The sequence below is a fragment of the Adiantum capillus-veneris genome, chromosome 24 (genome assembly GCF_014529385.1).
Source record: "Adiantum capillus-veneris isolate H3 chromosome 24, ASM1452938v2, whole genome shotgun sequence".
Taxonomy (NCBI): Eukaryota; Viridiplantae; Streptophyta; class Polypodiopsida; order Polypodiales; family Pteridaceae; genus Adiantum; species Adiantum capillus-veneris.
Genome location: NC_140954.1, coordinates 105,372,159 through 105,389,810, shown reverse-complemented (window position 1 = coordinate 105,389,810; position 17,652 = coordinate 105,372,159). Strand labels below are relative to the sequence as shown.

Below are 17,652 nucleotides of genomic sequence, written 5' to 3'. Positions count from 1 at the left end.
GATGAAGAATAGTACAAAAAACTTATGGACTCATGGAGGTTTAACTAATTTTCCTAGCATTTTTTGAGGTTGTTTTTGTGTTAAGAAAGTTTATAATCAACATAGAAAAAGTCTTAAAAGGAAGATATGCATGTCCTGAGGTACATCAACAATACTTTGGCCTACCGTGTCATGTACAAGACAATTGATGAAAGCATGTTCATTGGCATTTGTGATTCAAACTGGGTCAGTGACAAGCAACTAGGAAATCTATTACAAATTATTATTTTATCATAGAATCAAGAGTCATCACATGGCCAAGCAAGAAGCAACCCACATTTGCTATATCATGTACAAAAGCTAAATACAAAGGCTGCAATTTTGCTTCATGTGAGGTATTATGGCTTGGCAAACTTACGGATGACATGGGAGCAGTTTAAAGGGATCCTACAACATTACTCTTTGACAACTATGTTTTGTACAATGTGCATCAAGGTACAATATCACTTTGTGAAGTAGCTTATTTTGGATGGATAAGCAAAAGATGAGACGGTGCTTTTTAAAGGGAAATTACGTATATATTTTCATCAAAACTCTTCCAAGCAAGATATTGAAATGGCATCTTCATCCGAGTGTGCTTGGGGTCAAACACTAGCTCACCTTTGAAGTCAACATTAAGGGGGGTGTTTGACAATAATTCTTCACCTTCAGGTAAATGCATGGGTATTGGCTTGCTCTATTTTGTAAGCCCCGCCATGTGAGGGGAAGGCATACATCAGGTGGTGACGAAGTGTTACCATACAACTATAGTTGGATGATAATGCTTCACACCCATATAATTATGCAAGTATTGGCTAACTCTATTTTACACCACATTAAGAGAATGCATTTCTGTATAGCATGGCTTCTAGTAGGTGTTGATAGACAGATCAAATGGTGGTCAAGTATAGCCACATAGCTAGAGAAGTTTCTAGAGCGTGGCCACATGGAAGGTGGGTACATAACCAACTTAACTACATCCATGTGTGGTACATTTAGTGCAACACAAGCTGGCTCATGATCTATGGTCCAAAGCGTCCAAAGCCAAGCATTGCTTGAAGTTGTCATGTGTACTCTTATGCACTTCAGAGGGCTAAAGCTTTTGACTCTATCATTTTATCACTAGATATGAAGCTTTCAAATGCAAGGAGCCTTTCCATGGTCATGCGTTGGAGATGAAGCAATATCATGTAGAATTGGATGACACGGTTCATAAGTGCAAATTTGATGGTTAGAGAGCAAGGGGATTCAGGTTGCATCATTTGCAACAAACAAGGCATCTCGAGACAGACGTTGGCACTGACTTTCACTCCAATTGAGAGAGAGAGAGAGAGAGAGAGAGAGAGAGAGAGAGAGAGAGAGAAAAGAAGAAGAAGAAGAAGAGAGAGGCCATAGATTAAAGAGAAGAAGAAGAGGAAAAAAATGAAGAAGACTATTCATGTGCTTCATTTCATGCATCATAGAAGAAGAAGATGATGAAGAAGAAAAAAGACCATAGACCAAATTTAAAACGTACCTTCCAAAATTTGAAGGGTTCTGCATTGTACATTGTACATGGGTTGAAACTCCCTTAGCCCTCCCTTTCTGGCCCAAGGCAATGCCAACAAAGTGTATCGAGGTGACGCATGTAGATTATTCGTTTTGCTAACCAGATTTAAGCTTCCCCAGCGCTCTAATATTTGTGGTAAGCTTTTCAAATTTCCTTAGTTCAGTAGGAAGACTTGCGGGCATGGCTATGCTGCATTTGTCTTCTCAAACGGGGGCCGGCGTATCCTCTACGCGGTCGTCCAATATCACCGCTTGCTTGCGACCCATACCCACAAGCTTTGCAGGTTCTCGTCCCTTGCGTCTGATGTTTTTTTGTAATATTTCTTAGATGCAAATTTCTTTTGCCTCTGTCGCTCTAAGGATTCGCCTTTTCTTCCTGAATTAGGTTTTTGATATTCTTCTGCAGGATCCCGCGCATCAGACCTTTCTCACTGTCTTTTCGACAAAGTTCATCAGTCCATTTCTGCCAGGTATCATGTTCATTTTAGCTTCCCATAACAAGTTTATGCGATTCATTCATTATTCTGGTTTGCATTTACAGTTATGGAAGGTCTAGAGGGTCTCGAGCTAAGGTCACGATGATGCCTATTGGCACCCCGAAAGTCCCATACAGAACTCCAGGAGAGGGTGGGTGGCAATGGGTTGATATTTGGAATGTCCTTGTAAGCATTTAAACTCTTGCAAAAGATTGGGAGCATGCAGTTTATTGGTTCAATGCTTAATTCATGCTGAGTTTTTGCTTATGTTGCCCTCTTATTAGTATGCAGAATTGCTAAGCTCTACTAGGTTTCACGTTTTTGCTCATGGATCCACCTCAATATTCATTCTTTTGGAGACAGTAGAACAAAGCATTGAGCACTCTTCCTACAAAGGACGAGATGCAAGAGGGTAGGACGAGTAGGCACTCTGCTTCGATTGATGAAAGTCTCAAGAAGGATCTTTCCATTGTTAAAGGGAGTGGTATTTCAGATTCCCCCCCCCCCCCCCCCCCCCCCCCCCCCCCCCCCCCTTTGGGGCGACCTGAGTATAAAAACACGTCAACAGTTTATATTTCTATGTGCGATAGCAGAGGTGCCTTGGCTCTAGTGGTCTATTAGTAACCAGTGGAATTTTCACTTCGAATGCTAAGGAAAACAAGAGAGAAGAAGACAGGTGATGGTTAGAAGGCCAACTTTTTGGCATTTGGAAGATTTTACAGTGTTCAAACTTATTTCATAAGAATTTGATGGCTGAATGAAGAAGCTAGCGAGTTGCAAGTATGTTACAAAATGATGACGTCACAAGTGCCCACCATACGTGAGAGCAGAAGATAGATCTTGGCTAGATGCTATATGGCCTGGAAACTTCGGTGCAGATTGTAGTGAGATTCACAGCGCAGATTGTAGGTGTCCAAATCGATGACATGATGGTGGTGATGTGGTAGTTGTACGGTGGCTGTCGACGTGGCAAATCCCTTTACATGCTTTATTTTCATGCTTTGTTGCTTTTTGGCATGTTTTGTAAATAGCAAATGAACTGTGTGGTCCGTGCGGTCTATTAGTGACTGCTACAGCTTGTGGTAACCTCTACTCTTGCATTTTCCATTTGAGTGTGTGATCTATTGGGACCTTCCATTCCAGTTCAACATCAGCGGTTGGGACTCCATAGGGAGTATGACTTGTGGTTTGATTGGTACATACCACACGAGTGGATTGGTACATACCACACGAGTGGACTTACAAGGAGATATGGCCATGCTCATTGCAAACGGGAACATCGACCTCACAATGAAGACACCATCATCTGTTAGTGGACAGAGTCTTTGTGGGATCTTGATATGATAGGTACATTGCCTTGAAGGAGCATTTTCACGGCCGTGATTGGAGTGGAGCTTTAGGTCTTTGGACTTCATTGGGGAGTTTACCCGCAAGATGCGGGAGATGATATAGGTTTCTATCGCATATGGAGTGGTGAATTCGGCTTGATGAGTAGTATAGTTGCTTTCTTACTCTCCGAGTCACTTGGATTCTTACCGTCAGAGTTGGATACATTCAAACCTCGGTAACTCAGCACACACATCCCTTGGCCTGAGCACATGTGATCTTTCAGCTCGGCACGATGATAGTCAATTTGATTTGCAGTCTCGTGGCATTTTCAACGTGGATTGTGCTTTGGTTGACACCAGAGGATTGATTAGTGGAGGCAAGAGATACAAACATAATGGCGCGAACATCTTGCGGTGGCATCATTCATGTTGTTAGATTTACACCACTTTGCTGCTTCACATAGTTCTACGACATACTTGTAGGCGTGGATTGTGCTTTGGTTGGCACCACAAGATCGATCATTGGAGGCAAGAGATACAAGCATAATGGCGCGGACATCTTGGTGTGGCATCATTCATGTTGTTAGATTTACACCACTGTGCTACTTCACATAGGTCTACGACATACTTGTACGGCTAGTATGTCTTCGGGCTGGCCACCCATAGCATAGGTTGTACCTTCAAATAGTTACCCGGAACGGGGAATGGGGAACGACAACTTGCATGAATTGCCATTCCCTGTTTTGGATACTCATGTTTGAAACACGGAACGAGGATTCGGAACGGGAAACTGGGATGGGAACGGGGACCTGAAAATGGCCATTCCCTGTTACTACGGTACCTTGTCCGACCACCCGAGTTTGGGGCCGGCCACCCACTTGAGTTGGGCGCCCACCTTGGGCACTCATATATATGGGGCCAGGGGGTACACATTTTTTTATCATCTGATGTATTGAGGGTCTCTTGCTCTTGTAGTCAGTGGGGGGCTGATCGCCCCCTTTCACCATCTCTGGCGTTTTGTGTCTCTCTCTCTCTCTCTCTCTCTCACGCTTCCGCACACGCGCTCACACGTCTCTTTTCTCTCTTCCGTTTTGCCACTGGTGGTGTCATCATGCATTGATTCTCACAAGATGATTGCTTTTATGGGGGGATGTATGACAAGATGTCCGCCATGTACGGATACCCTTATAGACTCCATTATTGTGGGGTCAATGGCATGTATGGAGGAGGGATGCCTCCAACTTTTGGCATAATTTTCGGCAATGAGGCAACACACTTTTATAGTCTATTGCTTATGATCAGCTTACTTCGATGGAGGGCTTGAACACAAGTTTGACACTTTTTCAAGCCCTCGTGATGAGAAAAAAGCAAAAAGTGCTTGATTTTATACAATAGTTTGATATACTTTCTTGGGAGAAAACTACCTCGAAGTCTTCAAGGTGAAAAACTAGGCGATGGCTTATAGTGGTGGTCAATCTTGTCCTTCCATGAGTTAATAAAATTGCCCAATGGGCTACAAATTGCCCTGCAACAGAGGGCTACATCAGAATGGTGGGAGACTCTCCCAATGAAAAAACAAGATATATACTAGATGGCTAAATCAGGAGATAGGTGGGGGAAATAACCACACTGGTGGTCAGTACTACCATGGGGGCGCGCCATGAACCATGGTGAAGAAGGGTCCAGGCCGCCACCGTCTCAAGAAAGCCTCACGGTGCTCCCACATGCAGGCAGAGCTACCCTGAAGGGGCTCGAACTGGCCCGCCAGCGGGTGGAAGGCCTCCATGGGTGGCTTGTCTGTGGGGCTCTGAGCTTGAATTTTGTGAAGCAGTAACTCCTTCAAGGCTTAGCCCCTGGAAGAAGACTCTGACCTCAAGGAGGGCTCTACTTTGTTGTGCTGGGTCTATGATCCCCAACCCTCCTTGAGAGCATAAGTAAAGTGATGACTTGCTAAGAGACCTTGGCCCGAGCCGATTGTTTATCTTGTTCTGTCCACAAGAAGTTCCTGATGAGCCTCTCCCATTTTTGATCTGCCTCTCCGGTTGGCTGATGCAAGAACTGGAGAAAATCTAGCAAGACGTGATGTACCACATAGTAGCCAACAACACCTAGTTGACCACCACAACCCTGCCTGCAAGAGAAAGCCGTGTGAGCTCCAATGAAGTAGTTTTCTCTTGATGGACAAGAGGAGAGGCTGCTTTGGTGACAGATTCAACCCGACCTGGCAACCCAAGCAACGTACTGGTGTACGTGGAGGGATCCACCTAAGGCCCTTACCAGGCCACCACTCAGGCGTGGGAGCACTACCAACCCAGAAAGCTATTGTCTTTCTCGATTTGATTAGTGCCCCCGATGCACAACAAAACACCTCAAGAGCCGGCTCACACCTGTGTAGGTTGGCCGTTTGGCCCTACAAAAACAAACCTAATCATCAGCAAACTCAGCATCTAGAAGCTCCTTGCCCCGAATAGGCATCTGTAGTCCATGCAGACCAACCTCCTGTGAAGTCAAAAACCTGCTCATCGCCTCCGCATAGAAGAGAAATAGGAAGGGGGCAAGAGGGCAGCCTTGGCGAACCAAGCGTGAGCAGAAAATGCTCCCCTCCTTCCCCTTGCCAAGAGCACCTGATTGTGTGCCCGCCTGCAAAGAGTTGACACACCCTTGATCCATGCATCTGAGAACCCCATCCCTCGCAACGTGCCCTCGAGGGAGTCCCAGTCAACTCTGTTGTACTCCTCAAAGTCGAGAAGAATCAAAAGATCGTCGCCTCTGAGACGAGCTAGTGTAGACGCCTCTTAGAAGGTGAAGATGTTGTTAGGGGGCGCAACAGAAGGTGAAGATGTTGTCAAGGATGCTGCGCCCCCTGACAAAACCAAGTGTGTCTCATGCATAATGCTCTCCAGAAGCGGCTGAATTCTCAAACTCAGAGTCTATGCTAGAATTTTGTAGGTTGAGTTGCGAATGGGGATGGGTTGCCACTGTTGGATCTCGTCCAAGGAGCCTCCCTCCTTGGGGATAAGATAGATCAATTCCTCACTCATGCTGTCAGGCATCTCTCCCGTATGCAAAATGTGCTGGTACGCGCATTACAAAGGTCTAAGCCCATCTTCCCTTGGGCAGCTACCCGGAGGAAGTGCCCTGAGGGCCTCTTGCAGCTTCTCTGGCAGAAGCGGGCTCTCAAGCCTTTGGCGCATCTCCTTAGTGACTAAACAAGGCATCTGTGCCCACACCTTCTTTGCAGGCCTCGCCGCTCTGATTGTGGCTCGGCTGAGAGTAGCGCACAGTAGAAGTCAGTAGCAACTGAAAGCTTATCCTCTGGCTCTGACGCAACTGACCCATCGGGCCTTCTCAACTGACCAACACTAGTATTTGCATGCCGAGGACCCACCATCTCAAAGAGCTCCTCACTAACTCTGTCGCCAACCTGCGTGCTGATGAAAAGCAAACTCGTAGGGCGCTCCTCTATGTGTTAGAGTTACACCACCGTTGCTTCGCCATTTTGTACGGCTAGTGATTGTCCCGGGTTGGCCACCCATCACATGTAAGGTGCAGCGGAATGAATGTTGTATTTTCTCACGATTAGTGATCTATATTGCTCAAGGTTCCTTTTACTTCTTAGGGAAGGAGAGAGCCTTCCGTCTTTATGGGGAGTGCTATGATCACGAACAATGTGAGTGGATATTGTGCGTGCAAGTGTATGAGACTGAGAGAAGGAGAGAGAAGAGATACGACACCCGAGAGGTTGTAAAACCCTCCTCCGAAGGCCCCACTCTCGTCGGCGAGAGTGGTCTACTTTTGATTGCACAAAGGTGTACAATGATGATGCATGGGCTGATGCAAACGGGGACTATGTCGATGACGACGATGAAGACTTTAGGGCTGAATTCGATGCTCTTCTATCTGCTGTCCACAAAGGGGTATAGGCTGAGAGTCTGCACCACTTTGGGAGGCTGAAGATGAATGCTTCACTGCTGTTTTTATGGCTGAAAGTCACTGGTTTTGTCGGCTCATGTGAAGATGAAAAATGCTGAAGATCTGCACTTTCTGGCTACGTTTTTAGGTCGATGTCATAGGCTGAAAAACGCTGGAATTGCAGGTCTATTCAATGCTGAAAAACGCTGCAGTTTGCAGGTTTATCTTAATGCTGAAAACGCTGAAACTGGCTGATGGTGCTAGCACTAGTAAATCCCTGAAAGCGCTGCCTTTAGCTGAAAACGTTGAGTCAAAACGCTGATATGGCAGCCTGTTGTAGAGGGGAAAAACGCCAGGCAAGAAGGCTTGATGGCGATGCTTTACAGTGGGACAAAACGCCCAAGGGAGGGAGTGGATGGCGATGCTAAATGCTGAGGATGGCTCACCAAGGGATGACTTGGGGAGGTCTTGTTGAGAGAGGGAGGGAACACCTGTTGCTTGGGGAAGCCTGTTGTGCTCTTTGCTCATCTGCCCAATTGTGCTAACTTGGGTTTGCTTGTATATTAACTTACCCAATTTGCCCTACTGAGTACCCAGCAAAAGTCACTTAATAAATAAGTGAAAAATGTCAAAAATGGAATAAAGTCACTTGAAAAATCCCCAAACTGACTCTGATGGAAATGCTTATACTTATGCGGTGTGCAACCAGAGGATATGTATCTACACTCAGTGACTGGGCATGCACGGTCTACGAATAGACTCACAAAAGTGCCAGATCACTTCTAATCTAAACCGACTGAACTGACGGGAACCTTGCTATGGTGTAGCTTGTCCACGGACACATAGGGTTGGGATGTGTCACGTGACATCCCCTCCTTTTCAAAGTGAGGTACTGGTACAGAACTGTATGGCGTCGAGGGAGATCGCCAATAGCTTCCGGAATATTGGAAGGGACTCTTCGCTGGCCCACTCTGTTCTATTCAAGCTTAGGACATGTTCTTTTTATGTGACCCTTAATGTGACAATGAAAACAACGACCTTCCTTAGAATAAGTGCTTTGCTCTTCCGACGTAATGTAACCTCCTACAATTCCTTGTGCTACCTTTTCATCTGGAGTAAGCTTAGGTTTAGCAGTTGTGTTAGCCTTACCCTTAGATTCATTGGAAGAATTCTTTGATGAGAGACTGTTGGAAGATTGGTTAGAACCATTTCTACCGTTCTTACCGTTCGGAGGGTTCTGAGAAGTCTGCGAGGTACTTGTGGAAGTCTTGTTCTCCTTAGGCTTTCCCTTGTTGTGCTTCATCTCCTATGCGAGAGCAATCGCTGCCGCCTTGTTGAGATCGATTGGATCGAGCACTTCGACGTCGTACTTGATATACTCGTCCAATCCAAAGAGAAAAGCCTCTTTGCGCTCATCATACGATTTACGTAATTGGGTACCTAGCTGCAAAACACGATTAGAAAAAGACAGAACCGGCATACCATTTTGCTTAAGAGAGCGCCAATCGTCCTTCAATCGTGCAAGGTACTGAGGTGGCATAAACCGCGCCTTGAGCTTTGTCTTGGAAATCAGCCCAACTGAAAGAGGGGCGTGAAATCGTCGGCTGCCTCTAGGTGCGCGGCTAGCTGTGCCTCTTGCCATGCGTGGTATCAATTAATGGCATCACCGGCAAGGTACATAGCTATAACCGGCCTGTACAACGTAGAGGGCGGTACTATTTCAATTACCTGTTAACTTTACACAGAGCACTGAGAAGGGAAGAGAACACAGTTGCATCCAGCGACTAGAATGTCACTGCGCATACGAGACTGACACCCTGTAGGCCCCAAAGACTGGCGCCCCTTTCGGTATTTCTTTATTCAAATTAAGGTAGACGATCCGACCACTTCGCACAAGCTTTCACAAAGCTGTCCAAACTTGGCGAGGGTTGAAAACCTGCAGGTTTTTGACCTGATTTTGGCAGCATAACGGCGCAAAAACCCCTGTAGGTCAAAAGCACCTGTCTAGGACGGATTCCCTCGCCGTCTGGAAGCTTTTTGGTGAGCTGTCACAGAATTTCAGCGGGCTGTAATTCCCTGTTTTTCACTACCGGGTGCCCAAAAGCTTGTACACGCATCCCAAGGCTCTCACGAGGCTCCCTTGGGGTTCCCTTGCAGTTTAGGTGCGAAACCCTAAACCTGCAGAAAAACACAGCAGGTTGTAATTCGCTGTTTCGGATCGTTTTTAGCGGAGCGAACACGCCTACGCGTGTCCCAAGGGCTCCTGCACGCAATGGGACAGTTCCCCTTTGAATTGGACGAGTTTTCACGCGAGAAAACTCTCCGAACTCGCAATCTTTCGCGATGGAACTGTGCGTACCTGTGGGGGATTAGCAATTAGCTAATACGGTTCCTGTTCAAAAGGCTCTTGCCTTGGCAAACGCGCATAAACCCCCAGAACTGTACATGTTCAATTGAGTAGCCCAACTAGTGGGGCATTACCATATGTGCCAAAGGGGAGAGAGAGATGAACGAGAGCAAATCATCGCGCTACATGAGACAGAGGAGAAGGCAAGCTTTCCATTAAAGCTGTAGACCTGCACTCACTACTCACACACACTGTAGGTCACTTGTGTTCAAAAATCAGCCTCCTCTCAAATTGGGCGCCCCCTCTTCATGCTGGAAGTGGCAAAATTGCCTGGAGCGGCCACGTGTCCAATTTGCCCCTTTTGAGTTAATTCTCTAGTTCCCACTGACTTATAAAGTTATAAGTGACTTTTCGAGTAGCCCAGACTTCATTTGGCGCACACAGGCTTCCATACTGGTCAGAATTCAGTGCTAGCTGGCCCGACCAGTCCCAGACTGACCGACCCAGACTCCCGCTGTGAGAAACCTATTCGGTCGCAGCCGTTTCACACTGACCATGCAATGTCCACTTGCACCTTTTCAAGGGTTTTGGGGAAAACAAGTAAAAATAAAAATAAATAAAAATATCTAGTACTTATTTACGAAAGGCAACAGGAAAAATATACCTCCTGGTGACACACCCCACCCTTGAAATATTGCAAGCGACCTCGCTTGCATGCCAATAATACATGCAGTATCTCCTGATATCACATATATTCTATGATGGGAATCCAAGATATACATGCTTCCGGAAATGTAGCGTTGGACGATTAAACAATCCCACCAACCTGGCTACGACACATATATCAAGCATAGAAGTCTTCTAGTGTACTTTGAAGCACAAACTTCTCTAGCTAAATTCTGTGTCATATGCATGTTCCTCGCTCCTAGTAGTTATCTGCACACAGATAACAAGAGCTTCCAAAAACATTAATTCCACACATACTGAAATTTTCTCCAAAAGCCCTAATGTTCCAAAGTTGTGGAATATAAGAATTGCTCGTGTCAATGCGTAGAGCTTGTTGAGAGGATCAACTTTGCCTTCTATCGTATATCCAAATTCTCAACCGTTGAAGAGATTTTTAAAGGTCTTCTGGCAAATTTTCCTATCGAAAATTTATCGTATTCGTCATTCTTTTCTTCAGTTCTCGCACTGGATTTCAACTTTTCTTTGCCTGCCCACCGAGAGATGTTATCTTTGTCAGATTTTTTCTCCACGAGAACCTGTATGTAATCTAGAATTCATTATGGCTTATGCCCTGTAAGACAGAGAGATGAAGACGGGAGCGCGCCTGATGCGCGATGAAGTAAGGGTTCGATAACAATTTTCGAAGTGCCCAAGTGCCCTGTCTCCTCTTTAATAGGACCAATATGCTTTGAGAAAAGCACACGCTTGATGCTCCGATATCACTTACAGACTTGGGCACCCCAAGTCGAGAATCTGGCAGAGGTATTAGCCCTAAAATTTGGCGTCCCTTTTGGTATTTTATTCTTGAGTAAAGTACAACTCTCGAGCAGACCTCTACTCTCAGACTTTGCGTCCAGATGCTCTAAAGAGTGAGGCCCCTTGGGTCTATTTATTCTTACAAGGGATGCCCCAAAAGCAATAAACTCAAAAGCAACTTGTTTTAAAAGCATCTGGTCCCAAAAACTGCCAAAAAAAGCAGCCAACACAAATTACAAAATTCCTTACAGCAACCACGTTAGCATGTCATCGCATAATGTGGAAATCCATATTGCTGCCACGTGGCACTTATCAACGTGAATCGCGGGTCTGTCATACAGCTTGCCACGTCATCTGCCTGTCACGTGCCACGTCATCAATTTGTGACATACCCCCCTCTTGAAAGAATTGTAATCGCCCTTGATTACGCTTGCTTGCCACGTCATCTGCTCGTCACATGCCACGTCATCAATCTGTGACATTTAACATCAAATTTAGTTGGAGTAAACCTAGCCATTTTGGTTAATCCATCCACTATTACTCAGACAAAGTCGTGTCCCCTTCTGTGTTCTAGGCAAACCAACTATAAAGTCCATGGAGATACTCTCCCATTTCCCTGAAGGAATGTCTAAAGGATGGAGTTGTCCTCCCATCTTTAAGTCTTTCAGCCTTATTGATCTAGCATTTATTACATTTAACCACATATTCTAGGATGTCCTTATACATTCCATACCAATAAAATTGCGTCTTAACAAGACCACGAGACTTGTTTACACCTGGGTGTTCCGCACTTAAACTATCATGACACTCATAAAGTATCTGGCGCCTAATCTCTTCATCTTTTGGCACACATAATCTACCTTTGTAGAGTAAATAGTCATCATCATCGCAAAATTCTTCAACCTGATCATTTTAAAGCACTCATAGATGCTTCATTCTCCTTGGAAACCTCTTGTTCTAGATTCCTTTTTTGAACCTGACATTTCCTTCTTAACGATTCAAGCACATCAAAATTAAATTGAGTAAAACTCAATTCGTTTATCATAGGCATCCTGCTAAGGGAACCTACTACCACACAATATGTTCCTTTGCAATACCTAAGCGTTCAACCCATCTGGCCTTATGACCTTTCAATTATGCTTGATTGGAAAGCCATTTAACGCTTTCCTGATCCAACACTATCATAACCATAGCATCATATAAATCGTGCTTCCATTTCTTCAACGCTTGTACAATAGCATACAAGTCCTCTCGTATACTGAGTAATTGAGTTGTGCATGGTCTAACTTTTTACTTCAAAATGCTATTGGCCGACTCTTTTGAGTTAAAACTGCACCTATCGCAAGATCTTCCATTCTAGGCATAGGGAACCTGATCTTAATTGTGAGATTATTTAGAGCTCTATAGTCGACACAAAGTCGCATAGAACTATCTTTTTTCTTCACCAATAAGATCGAGGAAGCCCATAGAGAGTTACTTCGTTTCATAAAGTCTTTATCTACATAGTCTTGTAATTGCCTTTCTACTTCTAAGTGTTTTATGCTTGGCCTAGCCTATAAGGTGGTTTATAGACAAGCTTTGCATCTTTAACTAGATCAATAACATGATCTACTTCACCTCTTTCATGAGGTAAACCCTTTGGCAAATCAATAGGAAAAACATCTTAGAATTCTTCTAGTAAGACTTTCAAATCACTTTCATAATCACCACGAGAAGACAAAGACGAGTATGAAACCTAATCTTTCATTTCCACATGAAAGTTCTTATTTGTTTACTGAATCATTTAGTAGGAATATTCCCATCGTATTAATTTATGCAGTGTCTTTGAGTGAATGAATTATTGAAGTCCGGACATCTTTTGATGGCTTTTGCAGTATAGGGAAAGAATAATATTCCTTGGTCAATACATAGATGAAGAGTTTGGAAATCAAATACTAGCTACAATGCTTTACCTGGATAGCATTGACTCCTCCAAGAACTTATATCTTTATCTCAATTGTCCTGGTGGAGATGTAAGTTGATAATGGTGGTTTTTTAATACTTTATTTTGACAGATTCCTGCATGCTATTGAAACTTTCGAATGAGTAATTAATTGCTTCTTGTCGATAGGTCACTCCATCTATGGCAATTTATGATACAATGGACAGCTTAAAAAGTCCTGTGGGCACACTGGCTCTAGGTTATGCTTACAATATTGCAGGGTTCTTGCTTGCAGCTGGCAGTAAGGTAGTAAACAACAGTCTCAGATCTTCCAACTTTGATACAAGGTGCTTAGTGCCATTTGTTGTATTCTTTGTTTCAGGGGCTAAGGGTTGCGATGCCTTTGACAAGAATAGCGCTTGTGTCCCCTGCTGGATCGGCACGTGGGCAGGTATTTTTTGTTGAGATTCTGTCAATGGTGGATTGTAAGATTTCATAAGATCTGGTTGAGCGGTGGTTTGAAATCACTGTGAAGGTGATCACACTTGCAGCCAAGAAGTCTCAATTACTAAAGACCTATTTTATGTTTCATGTAAGGGATGCATCTCTCATTGCCTGGGTTTTTTTCTCGATTGCGTGAACTTATGCAGGCGGATGACATCCAAAATGAAGCCAAAGAGCTGATTCGCGTTCGGAACTATCTTTTTGATCAATTGGCTAAGAAGACGGGACAGCCAGTTGAGCAGGTAGAATGTGCCGGTTGGGTCCCAAGATCATGGAATTGATTTAAAAGCACTTTTGTATGATGGTTTTAATTTGATTGCATTCTGTTACTGCAGGTTGCAAAAGATCTTAGTCGTATGAAGCGTTTTAGTGCACAAGAGGCACTGGAATATGGCTTAATCGATCGAATAGTAAGGCCGCAAAGAATCAAACCAGAGGCTCCTAAAAAAGAGGCAGCTGCAGGACTTGGCTGATAGTGTCTCCAATTCTTTAAGGTTCAGAAATTTTCTTCTCCAATTCAACTATTCTCTGAGCATATGTAACTTGTAAGATGGGATATAGTAATCGGTGGCGTGCCGAAAAGTTTTGTACAACCCTGCCACTTGAAGAGATGTTCATGTCTATTTAGGGCTGCAGCTGGTTTGGCTGAATCGACAAATCCCTTTGCATCCACCTACCAACCACCACCAACAAAAGAATAACTCACAGATTTAGCGCACTACTTACCAGTGTTCTGTAATTTATTTTTTGTCATGATGCAATGAGAGATGTTAAGTTGGAATCGTGTGTTTGTATTGCATGTGCAAGTGGCCACCATTGAATGCAGTAGATTGCATTCTAGGTGCACACTGCGAATGAAGGACATCAATGATTAGTTCATAGATGTGGATTATATGTTTGGAGAAGTTACTGTTAAGAAAAACAAATCTGATTATGTGCTTCAAAAAAGCTTTGCTGTTGAGAACTGCCAATGTTTTTTCTCATTTCGCAGCAGTTGGATGCATTTATACCTTCAAGCTTGTTGTCTAGTAAATAGTTCTATTCAAGGACCTTCAACGTTTGGGGCGGGTGTCTTGCCAATCTCTCGATGATTTTTGTAAGCTAGCAAGAAGTTTGAAGTCACATTGGTGAAGAGACAGACAAGCGTAACTAGACAGCTTCCAAGGCCTTACATTTCTCGCGAGCTTGCTTTGAGGATCGTTTATTTAATTCCAACAACTTTTCCCTATAAGGTGACCAAGAAAGGAGGTAGGCTTCTCCTCCACTTAGCCCACTTAGCTTAAGGGACTCCTTTCCATGGTTTTTGTTAGTGAATGAGGTATACATTACTACTCATGATCCTCTCAAGCTCGCTTATACCTTTAAGGGTCACATGTGACCTCTTTCCACTACACAATGTACTTGTTTGTCGTTGCCCTTTGAAGCAGAACAGTGGGGAGTCTCTTTTGCATGTTTGTTTTTCATGCAAAGTTTTTCATGCCTATACTGATGGGAAGACGGTGTACACAATTGAACGAGGAAGGATGACTCTACTTACATATTGTTGCCCTATTTGGATTGGACTTTGCTGCGCATACAGTGGTTTCTCCTTCTTCTCTAGCTAACACAAGATAGCAAATTATATATGTTGACCCTTCAGAAGTGCGATGACTATGAAAAAATGTGCAATGGATGGTCATATTTGCCGACTCTCGAGGATATTTGGGCGTAGATGTGAGATAAATGCACTGATCAATTCGTTCAATGGTGACTCTAGTTGGGTTTTTTAAATTTATTTTTGGAGTGGATGCTGGGCAATACATAGTGTATTGATAGAACTAGCCTGTGCATAATTGTTGAGTGAAACAAGCCATGGAACTACTGAAGGTGACATTGAGAGAGAGAGAGAGAGAGAGAGAGAGAGAGGCTTTCTCTATCGAAATCATTGGAAAGGTCACACAACTGACTTGCGATATTCCTCACACGGTGCAGAGCAATACTCATGGTTGTTGGACACTCAAAGCAAGTCTCAAGCACCAGACAATTGGGCTGTGGTTAATGTAATGGTGATGAGGTCTGTGACATGGGCATTGCGTATGCCATTGTTGATGGGTACTAAGGGATGCCATTACTGATGGGAACTTGCCATAAATTGAATGTTTAGATCATTGATTATTGATGGATTACACGTTCCTTACATTGGTGATGCCTACTTTCTAGTTTCGTGGGGATACAACTTCAAAGCAAGGCAAATGGGGGACTAATGTGCTCAATAGTGAGCCTTTGTTCCGGAAGACAGCGCCAGGAATCAAGCTTGGGTCTTTACACATCGATGGAAAGTGGAGAGCAGTTGTGGCTAGGTGGAGGACATGAGTTGGCGAAGGGAGGGGGATGTAGGACGATGATGTTGCGGAGAGTGGAGAGGGAGGCCTTGCAAGAGATTGCCACGCTCATCATAGAGGATGAGCCCTGAGAAGGTAGGCGGTTCACACCGCTCGCCCATAAGAATGGACTGTGACCACACCGCACTGGTGGATGTCGGGACAATGCTCACATCATCATTGTGTCGATTCACATTAGGGTCCTCTCCAACCCAATGTTGTTCCTGCACACCCAACAGCCTCTTGTTGCTCTTCTTGCTCAATCCCATCTTCATGCATGGAGTCTCTCTGACCTCCACCTCGTCCTTGCGGTCTTTACTACTCGCCTCGCCATCGCTTGCCTCCTTGTTTTGCACTCTCTTGTGCAACTGCGCACACATGGCCATGATCAAGCCCACCATTGCTACCATGCCCACGACTGCAAGAGCCATGGAATCTGTAGAGGAAGGAGACTCAATAAGGTCCTGATCGGCGCTTCAAGCAGTCTATGTTTGCGAATGTAGATTAGAAGCTATGGACTGGTGGGCTCTGTATGCGTGTCTGTTCTGAAGAGAGAGAGACAGAGAGAGTTCAACAACGCCAAGTCGCCAACCTTTGAAAGAAACCTTCATACGAAGTGGGTTGAGGTCCCCAGGTAAAAGAACGTGTTCAATCAACCTTTTTTCCCCGGTTTACCTCCTTAGCACGGCGTGCAAGCGGGCTATACGCACTCTCAGTGTTACCAAGCGCTCTCTCTCTCTCTCTCTCTCTCTCTCACGCGCGCGCGCGCGCGCACACTGTCACACAAGAAGGTACGGTAGATCGATCATTGGTTATCCAAATTCTGCCGGAGTATCAGGTCTTGATAGATCTCTCTCTCTCTCTCTCTATCAAGACCTGTGAGGTCTCTTGGGACGCTCTCTCTCGTTCGTGCACGCGCATGCATGCACACACGTCACACAGACACGAGCGCGCGCGCACTCTTAGGTGGAAAGAGAAAATGTATGTGCGTTTGGCAATTTTCACATAGCTCCATCAAGTGCCGAGCCGAGCGTAGGACGCACCTGCATTGGACCATCACCTCAACAGTATTTCTATGCAGGACTCGCTATCACTACTCATGTGTTTGAATGGCATATCACATCATGAATGCATGCAAACGACGATGTAATGGCACAAGTAGCCACTCATGATAATGTGGCGGTACTTCGTCCTCGACTATTAGCTGTCGCTCCTGTAGATTTTTTACATGATGCTAGCTTGCAATATGTCCTCGCACATGATCTCTTTCCTACTGGCCTCTACAAATTGGTCCCTAGCATCCCAATAGAATAGTCTGCATCAACACATGCATACATGCGGATCTCAAGCAGTTTCATTGCATGCTAATCACTAAAAATGATGTTGCTGGGATTTAAATATCTGGTACGGACACAAGAAGTTTTGGACAAATTCTCACAATATTTCCCACACTGTGACTTACCTCAACATCATGAGCTTCTGTGAGGGAGGCGCCGCATACCTAGCTAGGTACGATTGGAGGCAGGGGACCGCCGGCCCGGTGGGGGGGCCGGGGGTCCCCTGCCCCCAATCATACCTAGCTAGGTATGTGGTGCCTCTCGAGTAGAAGCTCATGATGTTATGCATTGTATGAAAAACACTGAGAGAGACTCCGTTCTCCTACATGAGAAAATTTCTAAATCTTCTTGTGGGACTGTCTTATCTCCATAGAAACCAATGACACTTGCTTGTCGTTAGTTCAAAGCATCAAAATCAA

The 17,652-nt window shown here is 44.7% G+C and overlaps 2 protein-coding genes across 2 annotated transcripts; one reads left to right on the top strand and one right to left on the bottom strand.

Annotated features, from left to right (window-relative positions):
• Positions 1-1,609: 1,609 nt before the first annotated feature.
• On the top strand, positions 1,610-14,317 carry CLP2 (CLP protease proteolytic subunit 2). The gene is made up of 8 exons (XM_086498099.1): positions 1,610-1,850; positions 1,973-2,036; positions 2,108-2,228; positions 12,986-13,123; positions 13,222-13,338; positions 13,415-13,483; positions 13,683-13,778; positions 13,872-14,317. The coding sequence occupies exons 1-8, from the start codon at positions 1,748-1,750 to the stop codon at positions 14,007-14,009; spliced, it is 846 nt and encodes a 281-aa protein (XP_086354225.1). The 5' UTR covers positions 1,610-1,747; the 3' UTR covers positions 14,010-14,317.
• A 1,163-nt stretch (positions 14,318-15,480) lies between these two features.
• LOC147426898 (uncharacterized) lies at positions 15,481-16,629 on the bottom strand. The gene has a single exon (XM_086498856.1). The coding sequence runs from the start codon at positions 16,325-16,327 to the stop codon at positions 15,872-15,874; it is 456 nt and encodes a 151-aa protein (XP_086354982.1). The 5' UTR covers positions 16,328-16,629; the 3' UTR covers positions 15,481-15,871.
• Between the last annotated feature and the right edge of the window lie 1,023 nt (positions 16,630-17,652).

Coding starts and splice junctions, on each gene's coding strand:
- CLP2 (XM_086498099.1), top strand. CDS start 1,748: ATGGCTATGCTGCATTTGTCTTCTCAAACGGGGGCCGGCGTATCCTCT. Junction 1,851..1,972: donor CATACCCACAAGCTTTGCAG/GTTCTCGTCCCT, acceptor ATTCTTCTGCAG/GATCCCGCGCATCAGACCTT. Junction 13,779..13,871: donor CGGGACAGCCAGTTGAGCAG/GTAGAATGTGCC, acceptor CTGTTACTGCAG/GTTGCAAAAGATCTTAGTCG.
- LOC147426898 (XM_086498856.1), bottom strand. CDS start 16,327: ATGGCTCTTGCAGTCGTGGGCATGGTAGCAATGGTGGGCTTGATCATG.